The sequence below is a fragment of the Platalea leucorodia genome (assembly GCF_965183815.1).
Source record: "Platalea leucorodia genome assembly, chromosome: 9".
NCBI lineage: Eukaryota > Metazoa > Chordata > Aves > Pelecaniformes > Threskiornithidae > Platalea > Platalea leucorodia.
Genome location: NC_138831.1, coordinates 43,263,260 through 43,281,716, shown reverse-complemented (window position 1 = coordinate 43,281,716; position 18,457 = coordinate 43,263,260). Strand labels below are relative to the sequence as shown.

At 56.1% G+C, this 18,457-nt stretch overlaps 1 protein-coding gene across 7 annotated transcripts in view; it reads right to left on the bottom strand.

Annotated features, from left to right (window-relative positions):
* Window positions 1-14,727, bottom strand: part of NTRK3 (neurotrophic receptor tyrosine kinase 3) — a gene marked incomplete at both ends in the record, with an annotated part of 217,974 nt that extends 203,247 nt beyond the window's left edge. For 6 of the 7 annotated variants that reach the window (XM_082321697.1, XM_082321698.1, XM_082321699.1 and 3 more), the window contains one exon: window positions 14,071-14,318. In XM_082321697.1, the coding sequence (XP_082177823.1) occupies window positions 14,071-14,318 (248 nt within the window). Of the gene's footprint in view, window positions 1-14,070; window positions 14,334-14,703 lie in introns of those variants that run through there. The other variant, XM_082321702.1, reaches the window with a different exon arrangement.
* Window positions 14,728-18,457: the final 3,730 nt, after the last annotated feature.

The window sequence follows — 18,457 nt, the reverse complement described above, 5'->3', positions numbered from 1 at the left end:
CCAGCTCCCGCTGGCGAGCGCATCCCAGGGAAGCTGTCAGGAGGAATTAACCCATCCTGGGGCAGCTGCCCTCCATCACGCCATCACTGCACCCTACATCCCCCCCAGCCTCACCAGGGCTCAGGATTTACAGCGCAGACAGAGCAAGGGGGTTGGCAGCAGAAAACTGATGGGGACAGAGGATTTACAGGGAAAGGCCAGTTTCAGGGGAGGTAGAGCGAAGCAGAGGGTGATTTACAGGGTCAGCAGCAATTTACACAGCAGGTAGCACCGAGAAGGCAAGGATTTACAGGGGCAGAGGAGAAGTACTTTTTATGGGTGTTTATTAGGAAATGAGTGTCTCCTTCCCCTGACTGCTGTGACCCAGGGAGGGGCGCAGGAGCAGATGGATTTGCAACAAGCCTCCCCCTTGCTCTGGAGGTCACGGACAGGCCAGCACTGGGGACCCTACCCATCCCAGCGTGGCTGCAGGCTGCAGCTGACTTCTGCTTGGCCACAGAACCCTCAGGGTCATTTCAGTGCATCCCTGTCCTGCCACTGCCCCAAGGCAGTGCTCCAAGGCCAGGCTCAGTGGTCAGTCCCTCCAGGGAGGCTACAAATAGCAAATCCTCAGACATCTCCTCCTTGGGCTGGAGGCCCTTCCTCCTGGCCAGCCCCATAGTTCCTCCCTGCCAGGGTCTGATCCAGCCCATCTGCTGGCAGCGAGGCAGCTTTTCTCCTGATGCCAAGGCTCCTCGCCACTGCGGCGATGGGGCTGCCAGGCCGGTGACAGGCAGACAGGGGTCATGGTGTGCCATCCCTCCATCCCGGGGCTGCCAGCAGAGATGCTCACGAGTCACATCACCCGGTTTCCAGTTCCATTTTCCAGCTGCTTCTGGCACCCAACAGGAACCAGGGTTTGGGGTCAGCCCCACATGTGCAACCCTGAGCACATCAGTTTGGGCAATCGGGTCTTTTCTCTCTCCCACTGTGTCTTCCTCCCACTCCTGAACTGCAGCAGGGCTGGCGAGGGATGCACATCTCGAGTGCACGGTGCCAACGCGAGGGGTGGCAGCATGTTTGGGTCTCCAGCTGTCGCAAACCTCCCAGCCCAGGCTCGTACTAGAAGCATCCCTGAGCTGGCAGGTGCCAGTCTGGGCATGGAGACATGCAGATGATGCCTGCCCTTGCTCACACTGCCGGGGTTAACCTCAAGGGTGGCACATGGAGTAAAAAAAGTAAAGAAATATATAGGAAAAGTTGTCCCAGCACCAAGACTGCGGTTGCCACTCCGCCACATTTTGACATGCTCCTATTGGCACACATCACACTGTGCAGGGCACTCAGGGAAGCCTGACAGGCACCACACTGGCCTCTGCCACCCCAGGAGGTGCCAGGACCAGCTCAACTTAAAGGCTGGGAGCAAGCCAGGAAACCCTGCCGTCCCCAGCCCTTCCCTGCCACTGCTCCCTATCGGTGGTACAAGCTGAGGGCTGCCTATGCAGAAGTGATGTTCGCCACACATCATGGCCTGGGGATCAAAAATTAACCGTGCCAGCAGGAGGGTGCCCCTAGATGACATGCCAACTCATGTCTTAACGTGCTTCTACATTTAATCCCCAAAAAGACACCAGGTCTTGTTTGCAACACAACAGGTGGGGTGGTTGGTCCTAGAAGAGCCCAAGAAAGAGGGAATTCACTCAGACATTTCATCTCGGTCTCATTCTCCAGACACTCCTCAGATACCCTATTTTGCACCAGATACTAGGAGACCACGTGCTTAACAAGTGCAATCCCTGCAGGGGACACCCAATTTCTCACAGCCTTGGGTTGCTCAGCACTGGGGTGCAATAGGACCAGGTGCCACTAGCAGAGGGAAGGAGGGGAAGGGCTCCAAGAATTGACACAGACACCCACGAAAGCATAGAACACTGCCCAGCCACAGCATGGCATAAGCTTGATGAAAATAAAGTTGTGAGCAGCCTACACAAGGCAAGAGAAGAAGTTTCTGGCTTTCAGCTTGGAGAGACAGCAGCTTTGCAGTGCAGATGGGTTATGAGTCGCACTGGGCAATATCCCAATGTGTAAGAGCCCTGATAACGTCCCATCGCTCATAGGCAAGGGCTCACTCCCAACGCATCCCGGCTGATCCCACATCTCCTCAGGGGCATCTCCCCACCAGAGAAACATGGGCACACACCAGCACCAGGGCAGCATCCCAAGCAAGCTGCTTCTCTTCTCCATGTAAAACTTCCAGAGAGGCACAATAGCAGCATCCAACCCTCACATCATCCCCGAATGAAAACCTATACATCTTCACTGGAACCACAGGCAGCGGCAAAACCATTGCCCCCACCCCTCTACCCCAAAGTTTGACTAAAGCTCAGGAGTATCTTTGCTTTTATAAATCTCTGCCTTTTAATGATGGCTTCAAGGCTCAGAGAAAAAAAGGCCCATTAAACTCACTGAATAAGTTAATGGGGCAGAGAGAATCCATTTCAAAGCCACCCCAGGCTATTTTCCTCTGGAGCTAAAGCCTGAATAAGCAAAAAGGAAAAATTAAAACTGTACAGTGCTTTGCCAATAAATAACCCCCAGTGTAATCCGCTACCAGGCAGGCCTCCATTTGCAGAGATAATAGGATGCAGATCAGTTGCAAACCACCTCCCCTTGCAGGGACCACAACCTTTTGATTGCAATTAGCTGTGCCATGGCAGGAATCTCCATCTCCTGCCCATCTCCTTCCTCCTGCATGGGCAGGAGGGGGATGGCACACCCTGCAGAGAATTACCAAAATCCAGCACTTGGCTCTGCAATTCCACAACACCCATGCTCAGAGCATACATCCCTGCTCCTCTGCCTCCTTTTGCCCAGCCCTCCTGTCTGTTCATGCCCCTTCACCCCCGTCTTCTCCCCCTCCTTCACCAGCAGCACTGTGGGTCAGTCCCTTGCCCATCAACCAGAGCTTATACACAGCTGCTCCTCCCCAAATGCTTAAAAAACAAGTGCATGTCCCAGAGAGGGGGAAAAAAAATAAAAATCCCTGTTTGTAAATGTTGATCCCACTAGATGCAGTTTGTTTACTATTTAATATTTAAAGATGCTAATTAAGTCTCTGAATAAATAAATCTATGTTACCCATGCCTTTTGGAAGGCAGGGATCCTTCCCGCAGGGCCAGAGCAGCCGGGAGCATGCCAGGTGCTGGGCAGCCTGTGTGGGGCTGGGGACAAGCCTAGGACAAAGCCTGAAGATCCCACCACCATCCTTCCTGGAAAGGAGAGCTTATCTGCAACACAAAGCAACACCAGTCACACCTCAAATTGGGGACATCAGGGACTTTGGCCCTTAAGACCCAGAGGAGAACACAGGCAGGGCAAGGCACAGAGAGGAGAATTTCCAGGCAGGGCTGCCCAAAGCAATGCCTCTTGGCCCCAAGACGCGATCTCAACTGCAACCGAGGAGCCAAGGGCTTGTACTCCCGAGGGCCAGAGGATCAACCCACAAAGTGCTGGGGGCACACAAAGACAGGCACCAACACACATCACCACAGCCCACCACCGAGCAGGCAGCCAGGGCTGCTCCGGGGACCTGCTACAGGCACCCACCTCCCTCCCAGCTGCCCCCCTGCCCAGAGCCAGGGCAGGCAACCCACACAGCTTCGTACCTGAGAGCATCCCAGCTTCAGCTCCTCTTCCCAAAACCACTGCTGCAGCATCTTGCAAGGAGCACTGCAACTACCTGCCTTCCTCACCCACAAACCCTAACATCCCTCAAAGCCCACACCTCAGCTCTCCCACCTGATACCTCTTCAGCCTCATTAGGCTCTGCCTCTCCCAAATCCGCTCCAGCTGTACCATGCACCTTGCTGTTAACCCCCCAGGTGCCAGGCCCCACAGAGCTCCCTGTTGTGCAGGCTCTCTCCCTGCCCAGCCAAGAATCCTGCATGCACTCCCTGAGATCAGGTTTTGCTTCGGTGCTCCCGAGGACACCCTCCAGCATCTGTCCTGACCTGAAGTGAGGGCCACAGCACTTGCCAAGGGAGCACCAGGCTGGTGCCCTGATGGTGACCCGGCTCAGTGCTACTTTGCCCTCCCCACAGCAAGCCTGGGACAGCCTGTGAGACTGCTGGAGGTACAGATGTGTCCAGAGCCCATGTGAGGCTCAAACTAGGAAACAGTCCCCAGTAACACCCAGCTTCTCTGAACTGGCATGAGGAGAGCTCCAGGAGGACAAGGATGCTCTCCACAGGCTGGGGAGCCAGGAATAGACAGCATCCTTGACCGAGTGTCCCACTGAACTTTGCTTGCTCCCCAGGCTGCTCAGCAGCAGCCACAGAGCGACTCAATGGCTTTCAGCCCACTTTTCCTGGGATATATTTTGGCTGGGAGAGCACAGGCAAGGGAGGAGACAGCCAAAACCAGGACCTACATCATCGACCCAGGAGCACCCAGCCACATCCTGGAGGCAAGAGGTTTGGGGGACAAGAGAGATCTTTCCAGCCACACAAGTCACAGAGCTCCCCAGAGGCAAGCCCATCTGTACCGGGATGGACATGAGGGGTGCCCAAGCTGATGTTGCATATCCGGGTTAGAAGCAGGCAGGAAGAGGGCTGTGATCCAGGACAAGTGCAGGCATCCCAAGGGAGCATTTGCACAGCTGGATCACAGACCAGAGAGCCAGGACTCCTGGTTCCTAGCCCAGGTCACTGCACAGCATTTCCATGGAGAGCATGAGATGGGGGATGAGGCCAGAGCTGTTCCAGGAGCAGAAGGAAGGTCAGCAGCTGGAGGCACTGAGGCTCTCCCCATGTGGCTTCATGCCCCAGCAGGGTCGGGAGTTAGAGCCTGGCATCAGGCTCAGCTGAGCATTCATGTTCCTAATTTATCCTGGCAAAACCCTGAGCATGCAGGGTGCTCAGCACCACCCAGATTCCCAGCATCTGTTTGAGCATTTCCACATTAACATTTCCTAGTGGGAACTGCCTGGGGAGAGCTCTGGGAGAGCTAGTTAAGGGACAGCCTTGCACAGCCCAGGAGGATGGGGACTTCACCATGCTCACATCTGCTGCTACCCACTTCTCAGTCCCCCAGGGACAGCGCGGGGCAGCCAGCAAAGACACCAGTGCCCTGTGCCCTCCCCAGCACAACTGAGCCCAGCCCAGAGCTATAGGAGGGCTACAGGGAAGGGGCTGCAGAGGGGATGGCACCTGGGCTCAGCATCTCCCTGCATCCTTCCCTGGAGCCCTGGGATCCCAAGGCCATTTAGATGTCACTGCAACAAGCACTGAGGTCAAGGATGAGCACCCCAAGCCACCGATCTGTGCTATCACAACATAGCACTCCCTTGGGCATCCTTCCTGACCTCTCTGCTCCACTGCTGGGGCTTTTGTTTTTAATTAAATAAGCAGTTTTCCCTTCCATTTAGGCAGATTGAAGCTGGGAGAAGGTGAAGGTGGAAGTGATGGCACATGCTGGAGGGGGGATACAGGGTGGAGATGGTCACTAACAGGCTCCATTATCTCCTACAGCAGAGCACTGAATGGCAGCTGGAGGAAAGCTGGCTGCACACATGGTTCCGGCTTCTCCTCTGGCTCTCCGACTGCTATGTCGCATGAAAACAAGCTAAAAATACAGCAGATATTTTCCTGGCACTACTCTTCCAGGCGAGCAGGGGCCAGGTCCCACACAGAGGGCAACAGGGCAGGACCCCCAGACCCATGGGTCTGGAAACAGGGTGGTACATGGAGGATGGAGATGCCCAAGGGCACGTGCAGCAGGGCTGGTGGAGAAGCCCTGCGCTGGAGTCAGTGCCCAGCTAGCAATCTTTGAAGGGGAATCCAGAGAGATTTTAATCTCCTTTTCTTCACATGAAATGAAGCCCAAACCCCAAGCAATATCTAACCCACATCCATCACCCAGCCCCCAACACACATCCACCCTAATGCCATGATGCTGGGGACCTGTTTGCTGTTGCATTGCAGGACCACTGGGTGTCACAGCCCTTCTACCACACTGGCAGCGCATGGCAATTGCTGGCAGGGAAATAACCAGCCCATCTTGGGCCCAGCTGCCAGGGAGAACCAGATATCCCTCAGGAGCTGCACACGGAACATGCTGCAGGGTCAAAACCAGCTTCCTACCACCGCCAGCCCTTTCCCCATCTCGCACCAGGCTCTTCTCAGCCTTACCCCCTTGGGGAAGGACACATGGTTTCCTCAGCCTTCCAACCTCCATCCAACCGCTGCAGAAAAGGGTTAATCAGAGAAGCAAAGATCATCCAGAGACAGCTCTCAGCCTGTGCCTTCTCACCTCTGCATCCAGGATTTCTCTAGGGACACTTCCCATGGATGTTCAATACAACAAGACCGATGGAACAGCCTTGTTGATCCCCCCCTCCATGCTTGGCCTCTCCTTAAATCCTGGACAGTGCTGGGCTGAAGGATCTCCATCCCTGCTCTGCTGCTTGCAGGCCAGTTGCACTGCTGCTCTGTGCCTCAGTTTCCCCATCAGTAAAACGAGCAGAGCTGTAAGGGGCTTCCTTGCAGATCATGCACCGCCACAATCCAGACGCAGACAGCAGCACACCACCCTGACCAGGCACCTCTTGCCCAGCACTTCAAAGAGCCCAGAAACATCTCCCCACAGCACCCACTCTGGCTGGGTCAACACCTTCCAAAAAGCTGCAAGTCACCTCAATTCACATATAGGCTGGGGCTGTATCGCTTGCAGCACCAGTGTGAGAGCTATCGGTACCTGGAAGTCCACCGACCACATCCTCCCGCAGCAGCACGGAGGATAAAGCTGTGACCCAGCACCCAGCCAGATCCCAGGGGACCGCCTGATGGGGACCAGTACACCCAGCTGGGGAGCAGGTGGGAGCCCACCAAGAGGGGTATGGCAGCACGGACACCCCAGAGCAAAGGCTCCTCTCTCGCAGGGCATGCATCAGCGTGGCAGCAAGCCAGCGGCGACCTGACCCCTCAGCCCCAGCAGCCCCCGGCCGCTCCCGCACCGCCCCCGGTACCACCGACCCCGCTGGCTTATGGCTCCGTCCTCCTACTCGCCCGTGCCAGCGCAGCCCGCAGTCGGGCTGTCTGACGCTGCCGCTTGCCCTCTAGCGGCACAGCCACCCTCAGACGGGGGGAAGAGGAGCGGGTGCCCGGGGCTGAGCCGGGCTCCGGCTGCCCCGGGGGGGCACAGGGCAGAGGCTCTGTTGGGGCTGGGGGGTTTGGCACATCCACGGAGCTGCTCCCGCACAAACAGCCTCTGTCCGGAGCAGCCTCACGACACTGGGAGATGAACATGGGGACCGGCCGGGTGCAGCCGTGGTCCTGGTGCCCTGTGCACGGTCCTCCAGGAGCTGGAGCATCGCATGGGGCAACCGGGGCTGCTGCTCCCCATCTCTTCATGTCGGGCACAAAGTGCCTGCAATATCCAACCACCATACAACAACTGCAGCCTCTGAACAAGAAACTCGCGCTGCAGCACCACCTTGGCAGGGGTTTTTCTGTGCACCCCTTGGTGCAGAGGGGAGAGCAAGAGAATTTCGGGGAGACCAGAGCCCGCATGCTGCTGTCAAACACACCTGCTTAGAAAGCACCTACACAATCTGCCGAAACCCACGCTGCAGGAAACCCAAAGCTCAAAATTACTGTTATTGCACAGTGACCGGTAAATAATACACCGCATTACTAAGCATTATTAACACTCACTTTTGGAAACCTGGCAGGCTCAGGGGCTGGTTCACTCCCTGCTTGACTACAGCCCCCCCTTGAATGGGATGCACCAAATCCAACCATAAACTCATGGGCAACACCTAGCACGGGCACTGCATTGAGCAGGACAAGCCAGTGTGCCCAGGCAGCACTAGGCAACATCGTGGAGCACAACCTACCTGCAGGGCTCCCCAAGGATGATCCCATGGGACACCCCATGGCCTGTTTGGGGGGTTCGCTGAAAGAACCCAGCATTGCTGGGTGCATGGATGGTCACAGGCCTTTGGGAGACCATGAGTAGCCTCATGCCAAAGCACATGAAGGTGTCACCCCCACAGGGGTGAGCTGATGGGGTAGAGCAGACCCAGAGAGCTTTCCCTAACCAAGCTCTACAAAAGCCCCTAGCCAGAGGCAACACATCTCTGAGCCTCCAAGGACAGCAGGTTCTTCCTCAGTCTCTTCCCCTCCACCTCTGCTTCTCCCTCCCATGAAACACCTGTCCTAGACCTGAAGCATCCCCATCTCACCTCTCCAAGCCCAAGGAGACAAGCCAGCAGGTAGAGCTGACCAAGATCTCTCCAAACCCTGCAGGAGATGAGGGCTGGGGAGATGTCACATGCATCCTGAAACCATCTGGGTCACCAGCTCCTCCTGTCCAGGTGGCAGCTCAGGCCCCACAGTCAGCTCAGAAAAAACCCTGGGAAGTCCTGGCAGACACCAAAATTTTCTCCTCCCCAGAGCAATACCTGGTAAGGGCCATCAGCAGAGCCAGGCAATGAAGACATGGCTGGGGAGCACTTGGGGACCCCAGTGGGATCAGGCACAAGAGTGGGAGAGAGACACCAGCAGACTCTGGCATGAAAAGGCAGGTGACTCAACCCAGCAGGAATCCCATGTCCCAGACATGGTTTGTAACCCTCAGGCTGTAACCCTCAGGTGCCTGATGTCCTCTGCTCAGTGTTAGCTCAGCCACTGCTGGGAAATGAGAGCTGAGACCTGGCCCTGGCAGCCAACTCCTCCAAAAACCACCTTTTATAGTGCATCTACCCCAAATCCTTCTGCTCTGCCCCCACACATAGCCTGGAGGGCTGCGAAAGTACTGGAGGTCCCAGGCATCACCCGTGCCAGGAAAGTGCCTCCCTCCAGGACCGGTGAGCAGGGAGAAAGGTTGTAAGAGGAGGGCAAGGAGCCAGCTGCCAGCCCAGAGGATGCACGCAGTCCTGGGTGCCCCCAGCGCAAGTTTAGCTACTCTGGTGCACAGGGCAGCACCCACCCAATCCCCTGATGCAAGGGGGTCAATATGGGGACAGTCGGGACCGGTGCTCCCAGCTTAAGGCACCTCTAGAGCTTCAAGACCATATCTCAGCCCACCTCCTTGTCCCAAACATCTCTGCACCTTCTTCTGTCATCACAGCCCCATGCTGCATCTGCCTCCGCCTTCCTAACATGCTCCAGGACAGACGCTCTGCATAAGCAAGAGCCCTGCAAAACAAAGCTGGATTGAATTAGGGACCTTCTGAATGGTCTCTGCAGCAGCCAAAGCCTCCGAGATCAGGAGATGGAAGGAATGACGGGATGGGAGGCTTTGAGAATGCAGAGCCCTTCGTCTCTGGAGAGCAGCAGCACATGAGTTACACTGGGCATGCTGTGGCTGATTCACAGATGGGGGAAAAGTTTGTGCCCTGTTGTCTGAAGCAGAGCAATCACCAACTTGAGCATCACAGGAGCCCCTTTCCCAGCTGTTTGGGCCACCAAAGCAAGTTCTGCTTTCTCCAGCCCTTCCAGGAAGATGCTTGCCCTTTTTTTTTTTTTCCCCTCCCTCCTTCCCTGATGCAGGTGCACATGGGCATCACCAGCGCCTTGCCTCTCCCAGCGCCAGCAGCGAAGTGGTGCTGCTGCTCCGTGCACCCCCTCACTCTCCCCCACACCACGTGCTCCCAGCTCCCGTGCAGCGAGTGGGGGCTGCGCTGCCGCTCGCCCCCCACGGCGCCCGGCTCTGACGTGGCTCTCCCACTCCCAGCCAGGCTCACAGGATTGAGCGGATGCTGCCGTGGGCTGGTGGGACAGCCCAGCAGGAAAGGATGGGGCTGCTCTTCTTGTCCATGGGGAGGAAAAGATGCTTCCCCTTGGACCTGTGAGACCCCAAAATCCTATGTCCCACGGTGCTCCACAGCAACCCACCTCCTCTTGAGTTGCTCTGAATTCATCTCACTCAGTTGAAGGCAGCTACGAGCTGCACAAATAAACCCTGCAAACCTACTTGTTGGGCTATTTTATCTTAAGAAACCCCATTCTCCCCTGATGAGGTTGGGTAAGGGAGCAAGGCTGTATATACCGGGGACAACTCCCTACCTCAAGGGAGCCCAGGGGTGACAAACACAGGCCACTGCCGCCTGCCTGGCAGCATCTCTGCAGTGCCATAGCAACAGCTGAGAAGTAGGGAGGCCCAGATGGCAAACTCCTCCGTCCGTCCTTCCCCACGCGCCGTGCCGGCGCACGCAGGCACTGCCCACGCTGCCAGAAGGGTAACTCCCCGGCATGCGGTGCCCACCATCAGCCCGACACACGGCGGCACAGGAGAGCCCAGCTGCCCCATGCACTGGCCAGACCCCCCTGTGCAATGCCATGGATGGGGACCCAAAGTGGCAAACACCCCGGCTGCTTGGTACAGGAGGGCAGAAGGGATTTTGTGCCGCAGGACCCCCAGGACTGAAGTTCTCCCTGTGCATCTGGTCTTTTTAGGGAGGTCTTGCAAAGGATGGAGCCCCATGCTGAAGGGGTGAGGCTGGGTTAGGGAAAGCTTGAGCATCCCCACAAGTCACACCTGGCTGGGGACACAGCAAAGGCCACCCAGCTGCACAAGGAAAAGCAATGGCATGAACATACCCCGGCCCCGTGGTCATCCTCTCCCCGAATCAAAAGCGGGAAGTCCAGCAGCATGACTTCAAACTGGAGCCATCTCAGCTGAGGTCCAAGCCAGCCCCTCAGCGAGATAGGACCTTTGGCAGCTCTCACAGGGATCTCTGTGTGAAGAGCCACATCCCCATGGATGCGATCCAAAATTGGATAAGTTTCTGGGCAGGCTGGGAAAGGGCAGAGGGACAGCAGGCAACCGAACCTCCTCCTCCATCTCAGGGCAAGAACCTCCTGCCCTTTCCCTGCTTCACCATTAACCAGGCACTGCCTGGATTTGCATGAAGGTTCTGTGCCACCGTCCCCCACTCCAGCTGGGGCAGGAGCCACTCAGCCCTGACTGCAGCTGCTCTGCTCTCCCTGAAAAGAAGGGGGATGGATGGGAAACCAGAAGCAGCAGCAAATGGAGCAACGGCCATTCATTTGAGGGGGGCAACGGAAGGCTCGACAATGGGGTACCACACTGCAGGCACACACAGGGCTGGCCCACCCTGCCAGCCTCCGTGGGCAACACTACAGGCTGGGTATCTCCTGTCCTCCTTCTGTCGTCCTTGCCTCAGGGGTCTCATCAGCCACTGAGATGTGAAATAACACAAAGCTCCTGATGGCTTGGCCCCCGATGCTGGGGCAACCTGCCTGGGTGGGGTGGCATGGAGGGGCCTCTGCCCTGGCTCAGGTGGGGGTAAGATGGACAAGCCCACCAAGCCAGCTCACACAGCTTGCTTTCTCCAGCTCTCCAAATGGGTCCTGGCAGCCTTTCGTCAGCACCACCCAAGCTCAGATTGCCAAGTTGAGCTTGGCTTTCAGACATGAATAAGGCCCCACTTGGCCCCAGGATGGTTTCACTGCCCCATATCCCATCACCTTTTCATCAGCAGCAGGATGAAGCAGAGACCACCACCTCCCTCAGGGCCTGCAGGGAGGACCCGGCTCGAGCATTGTACCCCCTGGCCACAGGGACAGGGCTAAGCCTCCCCTTTTCACCCCCCAGCCCAGTGGGCAAAGGTGCCTTTGCCCACTCGTTGCCCACAAACAAAGCAAGCTGCCTAAAGCAGCCAAGCCTCCAGTGAGCATGGCAAGCAGGGGGAAGCGCTGTTCGGTGCCCAGCTGAATCAGACCCACGTGCCGGGAGTGATTCAGTGATGACCAGGCTGGGCTTCGATGCACCCCTCGCCCCAGCACCAAGATGGGGAGGCTGGCAAGGAGAGGCCTGGCGTCAAGCTGGGAGGGTGCAGGACCCAATGCCTCCCACACAAGAGCACGGACACAAGTTCAACCCTGGCTCCCAGCAGTGACTCCTTTGCTAGGAAGCAGCCCCACCACCCAAACCATCCCTCTGCTCCCATAAGCATCCTCTACAAACCACTGCCACCTCCCTGGAAAGCACAGACCACTGGGGAAAGTTTTCATTCATACTCAGTCTCAGCCCCTCACAGCATTTTGGGGTTCACCCCAGTCCTCTGCCTTGGCCCCCAAGCCCAGGGAGGGAGGTGTGGGACCGACAGCGATGCAGGGGGCAAGGGAACATGCTTTGCTCAGTGTGGAGCAGAGATGCACGCAACATCCAGCAAAAACTGGCACCACCTCCTCCTCCTTCCCCAACTTAACAGAAGCTCCTCTCCAAAAAAATACCCAAAATCTCTGTTTCTGGAGTTGAATCTTGCCCCCCCCCCCTTACAGACTGCTTATCAGCATTTTTCAGTTTCAAAGCAGTAAAGACATTTTCTGGGCACAAAGGACTCACATAATACCACCTTTCGCAGCAGTTCAGATGTATGTGTGCATCTGACAATGCACACTTGCTCGCGCTGGTGGCTTCCAAACCCTTCGCAGCCTTTCCTGCTGCTCCCCACCCCTCAAAGGGTTAAAACCAAACCACAACAAACAGCAAGCATAGGGAAAAAAACCCACGAGTTTCTCTGACTTCCTCAGCATCACCCACGTCCCTCCAGCATCGCAGAGAAAACACTCCAGCACCACGACGAAGGATAAATATGGGGCAATTGGAAGGGGAGCGTTGCATTAGCGTTAGCAGCCCTTTACTTTGCCCATTCCAGCTGGGTTTGCAGGGGTTTGCTGGCAAGGCGAAGGCAGGGCTAGGGGTTCAGGGTCAGTGGTACCTGCTGAAAACCTGCTGGAGCATCACATGAACCTGTAAGCAAGCGGGGAAAGCGGCTCCCATCATCTTTACCCAGCAAAGGTGACAAGCGGAGCTGCGAAAGAGGCACTGCAATTACTCCATGGCTCTGCTGCAATTGCACTGTGACCAAATAAAACAGCCTCAGGAAGAGACCCAGCAAAGCCCTCTCCCTCCATGCAACCGTGCCATCGAGGTGAAAAAAAAAAATAAATAAATAACCCTCCATTACTCATTTCAAACCTTGCTGCATTTAACTGCCAGAATAAAGGATTCCACCTCTTCTCTGCTCAACTCCCACTGGCAACTTGCTCTGGGGGCTATATTTCCCTAAATGCTCACATTTCAATTAGCATTAGAATAATGAAATGGCTCAGAGTTCATCTCACCCAAAAATGTACTGGAAAATAAAGACCAGAGATTGGAAGAGATGAGGATTTTTTTTTCCCCCGCACACACACACACACAGCATGATGGATTCAGGAGAAGGAAATATATTCCTTTCTCAACTCCACGCTGATGAGATTAACATGGGCTTTGCTAACTGCCTCTCCAAACAAGGATAATGCAACTTCAAGTTGATTTTCCAGATAAACAAGCATGCAAACAAACGCAAAGTGCTCAACTAAAAATATCTCCCTGCTCCGATGCTTCTCCTCACCGCCACCACCCCGAGAGGAAAACACACAAATCCTATCGCAGCACCACTGCAAGTTGCAAAATTATAACAATGCGAGTTAAATAAGCTACTTAAGGGACATCTCACTGTCCTATTTTTTTTTCCCCTCTCCTTAAAAAGGCGAAACCACAGATCCCCAGATACACTCAGCCAGGGCAGGGAAGGAGCATTTTCTGTTGTGGGGATGAAAAAAAATGACATTCTAATCGGATCCAAAGTCTCGAAAAAGAACAAGCGGCTCAGAACTTGCTTTTCTTGCCCAATTTGGGTATATATGAGGCTGTGTGTGGCTGTGGCGTGTCCCCCCTCCCCTTGCAGAAGCAAACAGTTAAAGCAAGCAGCAGCTTTAGCATCTTTGCCTGCTGCTCTCTCCCCTGCGAAGGAATCAGATCTCATTTACTTTATTCCTCTTAAGCCTTGACCAAACTGTTGCTGGGCCTTTTTTTTTTTTTCTTTTTTCTGGAGGAGGGAGGGATGGGGTAAGGGGGAAAGCCGGCTCTGCGTCCTCTGCACGGGCAGCAGGCTGAGCTCCGCCAGGCAGCGCAGCAATGCCGAGGGCACCTGAGCCCCGCACCGCCAGCCCAGCCCGCACCCTGCCGCCGGGAGGGGACGGGGCCCCGGGAGAGCCCGCGGGGACCCCCACTTACATGGAAGTGATGTTCCTTGAGATGTCCGTGATATTGATGCTCGTGTTGCCATTGCTGCTGCCTGAATCCTGCCCTTCCAAGAGAGGGAAGAGGTTCCCATCATCCGGCTTCTTGCAATTGATGTCTGTCTTGCTGCAAAGACAATTAGCAGGGCAAGCCAGCACCGAAAGCAGATAGTCTCCCCAAATGCTCCAGAGCAAAAATACCCTCCAGAAAGTGCACTTGGTAGGGCAAAGAGAGACATCCATCTCCGATTGCTGCTTCTAAAAAAGAGGAGGAGGAAAGGGGGGATGGAGGGAGGGGAAGGGGGGGAAAGGGGGAAGGAAACAAAGACAGAGGGAGGAAAAAAAAAAAAAACAACAACAACAAAACCTCAAGCGATCAGATGCAAAAATCCTCCAGCAGATGAAATCATGCTGGCAGCTGGCTCGGAGAGGCTGTAATTCCCGCTACGGTAGCGGCAGCGGCAGCGGGCGGGGATGCATGCTGGCCCGGCCGCCCTGCGCCCGCCGCCAGCCGCTCCGGAGGATTGCAACGGGAGGCTGGGGAGGCAGCCGGGGAAATAAATAAATAACAAAAACGGTGCGAAAGTCACCAAGTCCCACCTACTGGGCAGAATTAAAATTGACACACCTGCAAAAAAAACACACAGAGGGAGAGGAGGCTGGGGAGAGGAGGGGGCGACCTCCCCTTCCCATCGCTTCCCTCCCCCGGCCTGGCCAGCCCTGCTGCGGCGGGCACAAAAAGCAGGGGAGGAGGAGGAGAAGGAGGAGGAGGAAGGCTTGCAAAGCGAGCCGGGCTCTGCAATAAAAAGGATTCCCCACCCCCCTCCCTCTCCTCTAAAATCAATCTAGGGGAGGGGGGAGAGAGGGGAAAAACCCACCCCAGCACTGCCGGAGCCGCAGCTCAGCCCCGCCAGCGGAGGAAAAGTTGCAGCTGGGGTTAAATTTGTGCTGGGGGGTGAGCAGAGGGGCTCTGGCTCGGCTCCGGCTTTCTCAGGCTCTTTCGTCTTTTAGAGGAGGAGGATGCTGTCTTTCGCTTCGTTGTTGGGTTGGGTGGGTTTCCCCCCGCAATCCGGACAGAAGGGTGGAGAGGAAAGAAAGATTAAACTGAACTGGAAAAGAATAAGCACCACTGTGGATTACAGCAATTTAAATATATATTTTTTTTTTTCTTTAGAGGATCCTAGTGAGAGGCAGATCAGACGGCTGGGTGGGAAAAAAAGCGACTGGAGAGCACCCAGGAAGGACTTTCTAGAAAAGACACATGCACACCCCCCCTCCAAAATGCAACGGGGACTCAGCCGGCTGCCGAGAAGTGCAGGCAGGAGCACCCAGGGTTGGGACTCCCGTCCTCCCTCCCCTGGCTTCCCCCTTCCCTCCTGCAGCAGATTCTGCAATCAGACATGCAAAAAAAAAAAAAAAAAAAATCCTGAAAGAGGAAGACTGTAGCATTGAAAAGGCTGAGCTCAGAGCGCCGAAATGGCATCAGGAGAGCAGTGAGTGCGAGCTGAACAGCAGAGTGAATTAAGATGCATGGTGCATTTTTGGCAAGCACAAACCCAAGCAGATCAGAGCTCTGCTTAATTTGCTCTGCTTTTCTACAGTGCTTTTCTGCATGCCTTTTTTTTTCCCCCCCAATAGTTTCATGTCTCTGCTCCTCCACACAGAGGCACAGTTATAAAGGGACTGTGCTGCAGGCAGGAACACGGGTGAAGGGAGGAATTACAGGTGTAGGACTCTAAATATTTCAAAGGTCTACTTCTGCCAGGCACAGGGAAGATCTCTGCACAGGCTGGACCAACACCTCCAGGGTCTGCTTTGCACCCCAAATCATCCTAGTCCAGAATAGGCAACAGGATTTGGGGGTTAAAAAGGGAAAAAGAAAAAAGATGCAGCTGCAGGGAGAATTTGCAACCACAATTCATAAATCCAAATCCCTTGGTGGGGAGCAGGCTGTCCACAGCCATGCTCATGGGGAGCTCATCCCAGCAGGGCAAGGGCAGGGCTCCCACTTGGGTCACTCCTCACTCATTGCCCCACAGCCTCATCCCAGGCCCTGGGAACAGCAGTGATGTGCAAGGGGTTGCACGTACCAAGGCATCAGTCCTGGTCCCACAGGGGCTTCTGGGGTGCCAGGCAGCTTCATCAGGGTTCATCCTGCCAGGGCTCACCAGGGGAAGCAGGGGTACTCATCTAGTGAATAAATACCAAGGTGGGAAGGCTGGTTTCTCCCTGAGCCCCACGTGCTTGCAAATTACTGAAGCGAAGCACCTGGATCCAAAGAGGTCACTGAAGTGCCTGGCACTGTACGGAGACCATGGCTCGGAAGGCACCAGAGAGGAAAACAGCCACGCATGTTTTTCACTCCCTGCCTCAGTGTCCCCACCCCTGTCAGAGAGATGCCATTCTTGTGGCTCAGCACTGTGACCAGAGTGGAGAAGACACTAATGGAGGGCACCATGGCATATGCCCCTGCCCGTGGGGAACACTGGGCACCCCACAATGCCCAGCCAGCATGTGAGTCCATCCCTCAGCAGCACAGGGGACAGGGATGTCACACTACAAAACCAATGCCCGGGGTGAGACCAGGGCTTCCTTTATACTGGAGCTGATGCAAGGTCATAGCCTCCTCGTGGCACTTGACATCAGTCACACCATCGTGTGCGAAACCAGTGTGAGACCATCAGCCTACCCCGGCATGTCACCACAGGGCAGGTCACAGGGTGGGGACACATTCAGGGGGCACACACCTGCCTTGGGGACCCACTGCAGTTCCGCAGCACAGCATGGCTCTCCTCCAGGCAGATCAGCGCCGGGACCTGGGGGAAGCCACGGTCACCTGGAGGTGCCAGGGTGGCACTGCTTGGCATGGGGCTGCGTGCATGAGCACCCTGCACCCTCCTCACCCACCCGAGTGGCAGCCTGCCCTGTGTCCCTCCGTGCCCCAGGGCGTGGGGTCAACCTCTGGAGCAGAGCACAACTGCTAATGAAGCACAAACCCACCCAAAGAGGCTTTCGGGTCCCCCTCTGCAACCCGAGGCAGTTACGTGCTTTGCACTCTCCTTGCAAAGACGAGGTTTAACCCACAGAAAGTTGGGGAGATGTCAGGTCAGCTGTCCCGGGTAGGGGGGATGCAGGAGCCCACCCACCCCCACAACACGCACACCCCACTGCCACCCGCTGCCAGGCAGGCCCCGCTTCAGCAGCTGATGAGGAGGTTTTGTGCCAAGCCACGGCTTCCTCTGCCGCTAATAGATAAAGCCGCCGCTCGCAGAGGAAACGTGGCCGGGCAAAGCCAGGGGAATGGGAGGAGCGGGAGCATCCAGCTGGGTGCCCGGAGGGCAGGCGGAAGGTAGGCAGGAAAAGAAAGAAACCAGGGGGCCGTTCATCCTCCCCATTGCAGGCTGCCAGGGGGGACTGGCGAGTTCACTGGCAGAAGAGACTGCAGCGACAGCAAAGTCCCTGCTGCAGAAAGCAGACAGGTCACCAACCTTCATCCAACACCAGAGCTGGGCGGCCCCTGGTCCTGCTTCCCCCACTTGAACCCACCACCCCTCACTGGTCCATGGACAGATGGAAGATGATGCTCAGCAAGGGCAGTGCTACCTCTTGCACACCCAGACCCAAAAGGGGACGGGAGTATTTGGGAGCTGCCGGTGGTGGGAACAGACCATCCCTGCCTCCATCCCTCACTCCTGTCCCTGTGGAAGAGGGAGGCAGGAGCAGGGCATGAGTGATGGGGCTGTCAGAGTGCAGAGATGGTATCTCGAGTAGAGGCCTTGCCGTTATTGCTCTGAGGGATGCTGGCAAATTGCTCTTTCAAGAAGCATCTCCATGAAGGATGAAAGCAGTGCCTCCTGCGAGAACTCTGCCCCACAGGGGCTCAGGGGCTGGGTTCCCTCTGCCCTTTGAGAGCCTCCAGAAATTCCACAGGATGCACTTGGCTGAGACTAAACCCCAGTTCCTCTGCAGAGAGGTCCCCATCTCCCCCATCCCAGCTGCCTTCTGCATGCGGACATGAGTTGTGCCTCAACACCCAGCCCAGAAGAAGAAGCAGGGCTGGGAGGTGCCCGGGGGGCTCCTGGCCACAGACAGAGGTGAAGGCAGCTGTTTCGTTTGCATTTCTGCTCTTCCCACCTACACAGCTGCCTTTAGCGTCACACTCTCGGGCTGTCTGGCCCTCAGGGACAATCTTTGCCTCCCACTTCCCAGGTAAAGGCTCCCCAATGCACCGCTTGCCTCCTGGGGCCAGTAAACACCACAGCCACTTGGGGCATGACCAGAAAGAGATCTGTGGTCCAATATCTGCTCAGTCATCATAAGCTCCAACGTCCACTCCTGCCTCTGATCTTCGTATCGATCTGGCAGGCCCGCGCTAAGGCATG